This window comes from Dreissena polymorpha, chromosome 3, assembly GCF_020536995.1.
Source record: "Dreissena polymorpha isolate Duluth1 chromosome 3, UMN_Dpol_1.0, whole genome shotgun sequence".
In the NCBI taxonomy this organism is placed as follows: Eukaryota; Metazoa; Mollusca; class Bivalvia; order Myida; family Dreissenidae; genus Dreissena; species Dreissena polymorpha.
Window position 1 is genome coordinate 32,461,660 of NC_068357.1, and position 10,520 is coordinate 32,472,179.

At 32.8% G+C, this 10,520-nt stretch overlaps 2 protein-coding genes across 2 annotated transcripts in view; both read right to left on the minus strand.

Annotated features, from left to right (window-relative positions):
• Positions 1–49: 49 nt before the first annotated feature.
• LOC127873563 (uncharacterized) lies at positions 50–4,466 on the minus strand. Its single transcript, XM_052417439.1, has 7 exons — positions 4,413–4,466; positions 4,139–4,266; positions 3,758–3,883; positions 2,578–2,719; positions 1,837–1,898; positions 1,009–1,079; positions 50–851 (listed from the first exon to the last, which is right to left on the minus strand). Exons 1-7 carry the CDS (start codon positions 4,454–4,456, stop codon positions 807–809), a joined length of 618 nt encoding a protein of 205 aa, XP_052273399.1. The 5' UTR covers positions 4,457–4,466; the 3' UTR covers positions 50–806.
• A 517-nt stretch (positions 4,467–4,983) lies between these two features.
• LOC127872138 (fibrillin-1-like) overlaps positions 4,984–10,520 on the minus strand; it is a 16,807-nt gene continuing 11,270 nt past the window's right edge. The window contains exons 24-28 of the mRNA XM_052415464.1: positions 9,570–9,692; positions 9,007–9,267; positions 8,100–8,366; positions 5,321–5,605; positions 4,984–5,129 (exon numbers count right to left, since the gene is read on the minus strand). Of these exons, the coding sequence (XP_052271424.1) occupies positions 4,984–5,129; positions 5,321–5,605; positions 8,100–8,366; positions 9,007–9,267; positions 9,570–9,692 (1,082 nt within the window). The remainder of the gene's footprint in view (positions 5,130–5,320; positions 5,606–8,099; positions 8,367–9,006; positions 9,268–9,569; positions 9,693–10,520) is intronic.

Genomic DNA, 10,520 nt, shown 5'->3' on the forward strand with positions numbered 1-10,520 from the left:
AAACAGTAATTTATAAAAATGATCTTGTTTATTATTAAATCAAAATATAGATTTAATATTGCAGTGTATTTACATGAAATATGAGTTACGCCTGTATATGAAACACGTTATTATTAGTATTATTTATTAAACAAAGTAAACGACGCCCAACAACAAATAAAGTTCATACATCATCGTATCGAAGAAAACATTCTCACAAAAGATAACCAGATCCTATACAAATACGAAGTGACCATTTTAATTTATAGCGTATATATAAATGGCATTTTTGTTTATTTTTGTAAATTATAAAGTACTGGTCACTTCGTTAATCAATGTAATGAATAAGTAAGTTATAATCTCTTTTTTTTCAATTATACATAATAGAATCCCTGTGACGGCAATCAATAATAGCAAACGTGTGAAATGAGTTTTTGTATTTTAATAATATCCATCTTTATTAAATATTTTACAAATATTGTTGGTAGTTCTACAGTAGTCGTCATGTTACATTATTCAAAACATAAATTGAAAAAACAACAACAGCTAACAAAACAAATAAATATTAACACTAAACTATACAAAGCATATTTTTCAAACGATGCAAATTTCATGTGACATTTCATAATAGTCCTTAGACAAGTATTAAAATCAATATACAATAATGGTTTCAGATTCAGAGTTCAAATATAATAAAACAAAATGAAAATTATGTATATATACACTTTGAACCTGATTTGGTTGAGTCGAAATTCACAGCAAATCTAGAAAAACTTGTTCAATAGTTTTTAATTTCTTGGCATTTATTTCCTTTGTTCTGTATATCGTCACCCAGTAGTACCTGGGTTCTCTTCCGGGACTATTCTCGGAATCTGAAACAACCTTCAACTTAAGGTATTCGACATAATCTAGTATCTTTTTAAAAAAAGTTCACAGAATAAAAATGAATAAATTAAATAAAAATAATTAAATATAGAGTATAATAACTCAAGACTAGAATCGTGTAGTACATGTTTTTCCTACTTATACCTTAACGGCATCCTGCCTGAAAGACAGCACCATGGATCGCCATGTTCTATACTTTGGGGCCTCTGGTTCATCTGAAAATTTAAAATGAGTCGAATTATATATTCTCAACGTATATATATGTGAAAACCTGACTTAATGACATTTACAACGTCATCAATAAAATTGCGAAATTACGTCATATGTTTTTGTGGACATCGGTACATGTTTTACGCGCAAAGTTGTTTGTAATTTGTTTATATATATATATATATATATATATATATATATATATATATATATATATATATTATATATAAGTACTATCTTGTTAAATCATACTGATATTTTTAAATTATTTTAACAAACAAGATTGTCAGTTCAATATCTCACAATAACCAATAAAGTACACAATTATAATTAATTTGAAAATACTTGAAATTACTTGACGTTTTTGTACGATATCCATAACACAATGTCTTATTTTATTTTACACTGTTCCAGAGTGTAGGTAGATACCACAGAAAAATTTGTTCCACTATCAAGTTATTCAACTCGAAATCACCCGAAAACAGGATGCATCGCAGACGAATAAGACCGAGATCGTGCAAAATTGATGAAGTAATGGCTGTTAAAAGCGATGCACCTTGTTTTCGGGTGATTTAGAGTTGAATACCTTGTTATATATATTTTTGATAGTGATTTTTTTTCCAGAAAAGTTGATTTTTCGTTATAATATGATTTTTTTATCATTTAAAATGATGTTTGCACTAATAAATATCATAGCCACAGACTAACAACCTGTGGTATATACGTGAACCACCACATACCATTATAAACAAACACACTTACTTCCTTGGTGAACTTCTTTGAATGGCGATCTCGAAAATACCTGGCCACCTTGTCCATCGAATCTAAATGTAGAGCAAATAGTTTTGAAGAATTTTGCATAAACAAGTTATTGACAGCAGCATAAATAACAATAATCAATTGGTTGTGTTTTCAGACTTTCACATTATTTAAAGCTTTGCACACTTTAACAAAATCACAGATCGTTTTGAGGTAGGGATATTGCAATAATAAAAATAATTCGATTAATTTTTGCCGAACGAATGCAATTTTTTAAATTTTATTTTAATATCAGTGTATTAAGAACGGAACATGTCTATTTTCGTGTCTAATAACCGACACTTCGTGCTGCGTGTGGATATCAAGTACACAAAAAGTCGTGTCAATCTCGGACTATACAATCACACTATTATTGTTTTGACAGGATACTTACTAAACCCAATTATTAACCCATACAAAAACACAATGCGATGATTTTCATTAAACGTGCTTTTCAGCGCATATCTTAAATCATGTTCGAACAAGTAAGTTTAAAGACAAATCAAAGCATGCTTATGCCTGCCTTCAATATCTATGCAAAGTAGTTTTGACTGAACTTGTCAAGTTTTTCCCACCCACTTGTATAATGTGCGGAGTGACGGTCATATACGAAACAAGTCGATTTTTCATTACGGTTCATTGCAGTTCTAATGCCTTATAATGTAAAGACACTGAACAATAAATAGGTTCTTTTACTTATTGTACCGATTGAGGTTATCCCGCCTTTGGCTATGCTTTTCGGCGTTCCTCGCTTTCCTTTTGATCACAATACATATCGATGTACAAATTCCTATACCCAGAATCAGACCTCCCGCCACAGAAACACCTATGATCAGCTTGACATTGTCTGAAATATAATAGGTAACATAGTTTTAATATGATAAATTGCTCGTCATGGAAACACAATCGAAAATCTTGGCATTGTCTTGCAGTAACTTTACAACAAGTATGGTTTGTCAGAGAAACACCAACGATCAGCTTAAGGTTGTCTGAAATATAATCAGTAATATATTTTGTATATGATAAATTGTTCTTCAGACAAGCACCAACGAAAAGATGTTAATTGCCTGACAGACAGAAAACAATAATCTAAAGTTTGATTTATTGTTTGTCAGAGAAGCAGCAATTATAATATAAATTTTGTCTGGAAGATAAAGGACGACATAGTTAAAGTATGTAATACTGCTTATAACAGAAACAACAATCAGCGTGGCGCTTAATTACAGACAGAAAACAAGAATTTTATGGGATGATATACTATAAAAAAACACCAACGTTCATCTTCATTGATTACAAGGCAATAACGGTTACATTATTATTATGCTCTTGATGTTTCCTAATTAAAAATATTTAAATTCCACGTTGAACCAAAACATTTATTTGGTATCACACTTTTTGAGAACGAATTTATTGACAACCATATTCAATTGCTAGTTATAAACTTTGTGTTATACATACTATCTTCTAAAAACTGAATGACTTCACCTATGCAATTAGGTACACATGTGCTGACATCAATGTTAATACGCTCACTATAATTATGTTCTGAGACAGTGTTACAATGAAAACAATTCTATACATATCTAAAACTTAACATGAAATTATTTGGTTAAATAATAGAACATATTATAATTATTCCAAGCTTTAACATAACAATCAATCAATCGATATTTAATAACGAAGGTTTAAGGTTATCAGTCATTACTAAAAAAAAGTAATATCAAACAATAAGTGTGTAACGTAACAACGACAATGCATTGTTTTGAAATGTTTTTTACTAATGCAAGTGTTATACCTGCTGTCATTGTTCAAATTTATTTTTATCATTTATTTCAAAATATTGGATGATACAAAAGGTTGGAGTAAAAATAAAAGTTATACGTACCCGTTGGCACAATGTTCGCTACGCACGAAGGCACACCGCCTGTGACGTTACACGCCGTCCCGTATTCACAGGGACCTCTAATCTTCTCGTACAATCCACAAAGCACGGTCGCGTTAGAAAGTTGTTCTGCTCATGAAAATTAAAATAATAGTGATAAGTAGTCGAAACCAGTTTTTGAATTTAAGATAATGTCGAGTATTTAATAGACTACTTCGTGTTCTAAGTTCTAACATAAAAAGTTTCACACGCGTGAACCTCATTCGGTTATATACTGCGGCATTTAGCTGGATTGCTTAAAATGAACTAAACAACATTATATTTAGCATATTGACTGATTCAGTTTGCAGTGGCTGATTTTGTTGAGCACAAATATTCACCCACCTGAAATGACTTTAACAGGCATTCTGTCATACGTGAAGTTTGTTCCATTTGCAAGATCGACAAGTACTTTTGTAACCCCATCAGCAGTGTCGTAGACAAGCGTGAAATCTACAACTATGCTTCCGTTCCTGTAAAATCGATAACAAAGAGCAGCATAAGAATATAATATTTAAAACAATATTCAAAGTATGATTTGATATCCATGATTTTCAATGATTGCATTCCAGTATAAAAAACGTACAAACATGAAACAATCGCATATTAAGCAACATACCGTAGATCGTTTATGACAATTTTGAAATTAGTAATAAACCGCATCAGGTAGATTCTAAGCTGCAATGAAACGAGTGTAGTACAAAATAAACCAACATTTCATGTGTAATCAGTAAAAAAACATCGTGTTTGTTAAAACGTTTACACAATTATTAAAAATAAATAATCTATGGAACCAGAATTTTGATACTTTATAATATCGTCTCAAAATACAAAACAAAAATTAATGTTAACCTTAACGTTTGATGATCAAATACTGAACATGTTCATAGCCTTATATTCTTTGACAGACACATCGCATGATGTTAAATTCCGGATATAGTTGTCCTTAAAGGCTTTGACGTTAAGATAGAAAATATCGAACCTAGATGTTTAAATTGTATGGCTAAATAACAAGCTTTTTTTATATACGCTCGTAAAAAACACAGTCACAAGTCGTCATCCATTTTTTTAGAAAACACGTACTTGAACTTCTATAATTACCTTGTTATCAGACCATTATGCACCATTTAATGAAATTTAAACGAAGGTCGTTTTTAATTTATTGCGTTTTCCATGATATGGAATCGTAATTAACTAAATATAAAGCACATGCCGTCAGTACATACCGATAATGTAACTTTTTGAGCAACCACTGCAAAATCCCTGTCTGATGTAAGATTTACACTCCGATCTTCAATTTTCAGTGTGACCTGCAGGTCTATTTTCTTTCCTGGAACTACCAAATTGTGAAACGCGTAATCATTTTAACGGACCCTTCACAAACCATAGCATTGTTGTTAAGATCAACAAACTGATATCGGCTTTTGCACACTGTCTTGTACATACGCGTTTGTACCAATTGCAAAGTCCTTGTTAATGTTCTAATAATACACATTAAAACTTAATAATAATACATAAGTGTTATACCAGTCGCAACATTCGAACACGTTTTGGTAACATCGTCTTTTACAAAGCCTTTCTTGCAGTAGCAAGCATAAGAACCATCAGTGTTGACACATACGGCGTTTTTATCCTTACACACATCTTCTTGGCACTCATCTACATCGATTTGGCAAGTATTCCCAGTCCAGTTCCCAGTGCACTTGCATGTTCCATTGATAGTGTCACATGACTGGGTGTGGGAAAGTGTGTGCTCCTTAACGCATGCGCACGTATTGAAACATTTCATTCCGTAAGTGTTGTTTGAACACTCTGAAAACATATCAATTTCAGATAGTTTGGTTTAATAAATATGTATTAAGCATTTTGTAGAATACATGTTAGCAATATAATACAAAACAAACATACATGCTACTTTGGACAAAATATGCTTAACATTAGGACTGCATTGAAATTGTTGAGAAAAAAGCTCAAAGCTTCTCTCTTCTGTCATTTGGAACTGCTGCTGATAAGGTGTTAACAAAAAAGCATGTTACTGCAATGTACACAGTGTCAAAACAAAAAATAGTGAAGCATATAAGTATATATAAATATACAGTAAAAGAATGAAGGAATTATATAGCATATTAAAAATTATAGATACTACGTTTATATACATCAGCAATATTAATGTGTTATATGCTCTATCTAATAAGAAAGAGATTAAATTGGCAGAGTTTTCGCAACTTTAGAAAGTTGCGATAAGAAAAGCAACAGTTGCGAGGCGGGGTATCGTTAGCAGGATAAGGTGTTTTCATGAGATGAGGTAGTGTTAAAGTATATGACCATCTCGGATAAAAGACTTAACATGTTTGAATACCAGATAATTTTCTTCGTATGATTCGTCTCTGACACCAAAGAGAAGAAGTTGCACAGTTATTGGTTCGAAACTGGACAGATTGTCTAACAGGATTGCTCTTGTTTTCATTATAAATTGAACACATTTATAAAAGGTGATATGTTTCTCTAATCGCCCCGCATTGGCAATATGGGCTATCCAATATGTTTTTGCGTACTCATGATCATTTTAAATGCTACAATACATTCGCAAACGTGCGTGATGAATATTAAGCGTTTCCTCACTATCGTAGTAGTGCATGGGGATTTTTTTGGCTTTGTTTCGGTTTGCTTTGAAGGTCCAGCTAGAAGGTGCAGATCTAACAGGTTCCGGTAGGGCGTTCCATAGGTTTATAGTTGATGGTAAGAAGGATCGTGATCAAAGCTGTGATTTACATGGAATGCTGCGTACACTGTCGGAATAACGAAATGGATATGCTATTCTTTCATCCACGCAAGAGGGGATCAGTGCAGAAAAATACGAGGATAATCGGGAATTATACATCTTGAGAAGAAAGTTAGTATATGTTTAGTTCTCCTATGTTTTATGGTTCAAAACACGTTTCACTTTATAAATTTTGCACTGATGCTTGACATGTTCCACCCTAAATATCCGTGCTGCTTCCTGCTGAATCTTTTTAAGTTCTTATCCATCCTGTCTAGTTAAATTTTCCCAAACTACATCAGCGTATTCATGAATTGGTCTAATAAATGTCGTATATACGTTAAGTAGGGACTTTGTATCGAGGATGAATTAAAAAATTGTCATTAATTTGATTCTCTTGATGCTAAGAGCACGAGTTAAAAACGTTTAGGCCTGTATGCTTATTAGACAAAACCTCATTGATTTTGCAGTCGTTGAGGAACAGAGAGGGTGAATCGGGCGGTCGATTTTTCTGGAGATTTCTTTGGACTCGCTTTTAGATGGTTTGAAAATAACCAACACCATTTCGGCCAAGGAATGGAGTTTTTCAAGATCATAGTTGAGTAGCTGCATCAACCAGATTGTCCACGGTTATATAACGCGCAGTATCGTTTGCAAACAGGCGCACCGGGCAGTGCATATCTCGCACAATGTAATTCGAGTATACAAGAAAAAGGCGAGGCCCTAATATGGACCCTTGAGAGACACCAGCATTGATAGACAATGAGTCAGATTATCAAACGGAAATTACAACACACCGTCTTCATGCATCAAGATAATCTTGTAACAAAGATGTAACATTGCCCGAGATACCACTTAGTTGTAGCTTGCGAATTAGTCCGGCGTGCCATTCTCTATCAAAAGCCTATGGAATGTTATAACAAACGACTCTAACCTATTTGCCTTCATCGAGGTCTTTACAGAAAGAGTGATATACCGAGACTTATTGGTTGATACTGAACTCTTTAGAATGAAATGGAGTTGTAAAGTAAGTAGCCCTTTAATGGTTAAAGCTGTATTTGTGAAGAATAATTTCAATACTTTTACTAACCATACATATTTTGAACAGGAGACTATTAGTGTTTTCGTTTGTCGTTCGACAGTAATTAAACGGGTTAAGAAAATTATATGTTTGTTTGTCCTTTAATTCGCGTGTCGGTAAATGTATGGATGTTGACATCCGCCGACAAAAGTTAACCTGGATTTTTAAAGTTGCTAAACGGGATCTTAGGAAACTATTTTTGAATGTTCATGTTTTGTATTGGCTGAAAATAATAATTTCAAATTTATACGTCTTTTAATCTGTCCCGTGTAAAGTTGGGTCACCGTCTTAGAACAGTCGATGCAAAATAATGCGGGTTTAAAAAGATCGTTTTGAACAGATAAATTATAATCGTCCGTTAAAGTGTTGGGCGCGTTTCTGAAATTTCTGGATTGGATTATTCACAAAAGCAAACACAATATGAAAAAGCAAAATTGATACATACATTTAACCACAATCGTTACCTGTACAGCTATTGCCTTTGCTGCTCATTTTGAAACCCGGGTCACAATCACACTTGTAACTACCAATAGCATCGACGCATGTCGAGTTTGCAGGACATTTGAAGCCATTAGCTGACACACACTCGTCGACATCTGTTTTACATTCGGGGCCAGTCCATCCTGCGTCACACGTACAGCTCCCGTTTACTGGATTGCACACGGATGTATGTGCCATATCACACAAACAGGTGCTTGTACAGCCTTTGCCAAAACGACCTTGAGGACACGCTTGAAAAGAAATATCATTTATCACACACACTTTCTTAAAAATGTAAATAAAAAACATATAATTAAAATAATTATACGAGAACATTTTTAAAACGGATATGTAAAAGAAATTTGGTTATTTGTTAAAACACACAATTAAATGGTCTACGACGCAAATGAAGTACGCGAAACGCCCATTCTGTTTAATACGTCATGGTCGACTGCTAGACCAGGGCCCATATGCACTAACTAATTATAAGACTAAAGTCTAAAAGTACAACATAATTTTTAAAACTGTACTGTTATTTAAGTAGAACACATCTTTAACAACTCCCTTTAACTAAACATTTTTTTTATTTGAAGCAATTTATGTTTGACTGGTGTATAAAACTATGAACGTTGTTTTCTTCATTTAAAGTATAATCTCTACCGGCTAAGAAAGTGTTGCTAGGTATGAGATGATGAATACGGGCTCTGGAGGTTTTTGATGAGTATGTAAACGTTATTGATTTTTGTCTTCAAGACATTTAATAATCTTTTCGCTGACAAACTTCTTTTTAACAAAAATCGGCAAAAGTTTTGACTTCATTATTTGGTTTTAACTATTAAAAATATATCCTCGCTTTAAACTACGCCGTAAATAAAACGTCATTTTACCTACCTTGACACAGACCAGAGCTGTTCTTGAGATATCCAGCGTCACATTCGCATGTAAAACTGCCTGATAAGTTTATACATTGGGAATTGGTGGGACACTCGTTTGAAAGGGACGTACATTCGTTGACGTCATCGTTGCACAGTCCACCATGCCAACCTTTCAAACACGTACAATTTCCGTTTGTTGGATTGCAAGTCTCAGTATTGGTCAAATTGCATTTACATTCTCTGGAACACATCTCACCGTATGTCCAGTTTATGCACTCTGAAAAAGAAATATTCTTTAATTTTGAATATCGTGTGCAATGTAATGCAATATTGTGATCTAACGGTTGAAAAAACGACATTCTATTCGACAATATATATGAGCTTATAATGAACAAATTAATTCAGTATTCTTGCTTTTGAAAATATGGACGTTTTTAATATAACTAGTATCGTTTATCAAATAAATACAATATATAGATTTCATGTACGTATTTACACAACTTCATAGTTAATACTTATGTCTTATAGATTCTTTATAGCCATTATACGAGACGCCGATACACACTAATTAATAGTTACCTGTGCACGTGGCATAATCGTTTTCCAGGAAATATCCAACTTGACACTCGCAATTGAATCCACCTTCGGTATTTTTACAATTTTGGTCACATGTTTCCTTACCATTTTCACACTCGTCGATGTCTACAAAAATCACCTTACATATATAAGTATTAATTGTAATAACTTTATGAAGGCTTTCATAAAAGAAAACTTATTTTATTAATATGTTCGTGCCAAAGTTTTTGTGTGTACATTATTCAAAATAAACATGACAAAAAATAGTCAGCTGAAACTCAATAAATAAACTCATATGGTATATAACATGCATAAAGGTATCATTTAAATGCCTATTGTCGGATACTGCAAAACAAAAAAACAACTTTTAATGTAATGTTTAAGAATAACATATTTTTCAGTTAATTTGCATTTTAGGGGCCTTTTCACGTTTTGGTAAATTGACAAAATTAAAAATAAGTTGTTTCAGAATCGTTAATTTGCGTTTTAGGTATGATATTTGTGAGGAAACGGTAATACTTAACATTTACTATGCTCTAAAATAGCCATTATATGCATCGATCTTTTGAAGATTTAAAAACCTGAAAATTATAAAGCGTTGCAACGCGAAACAATTGAATATTTTGGAGAGATCTTTTTTGTCGTTATATCTTGTGAAACTTAGATATTTGCTTATATTAAGTATAAAATACATCACTCATTGTATTATCACGGATGGTCTAAATGGGTAGATTTTTACTCCATGACTCCAGGGGTCAGTGGTTCGAGCCCTGTTGAGGGTTATTATTTTTCGTTTTCTTAATTGTATTCTTGACTTTTTACTCGAGCTTTTTAGATCCAATGTTTACATTTATCAATATAAAGCATTTAATGACAAACTTCAATACATACCAAAGTCTGTGCAACGACCCCTTTCATTAGAATTTAAATAAAAAAATAGCACGAATGAGGTTC

What these genes read in the sequence shown, in the direction of transcription:
- LOC127873563 (XM_052417439.1), bottom strand. Translation starts at nt 4,456, where the DNA reads ATGCGGTTTATTACTAATTTCAAAATTGTCATAAACGATCTACG. An exon ending in AGCGAACATTGTGCCAACGG is followed by an intron (nt 2,720 to 3,757) that starts GTACGTATAACT and finishes ATTATATTTCAG; the next exon opens with ACAATGTCAAGCTGATCATA. An exon ending in AGGCGGGATAACCTCAATCG is followed by an intron (nt 1,899 to 2,577) that starts GTACAATAAGTA and finishes CTCTACATTTAG; the next exon opens with ATTCGATGGACAAGGTGGCC.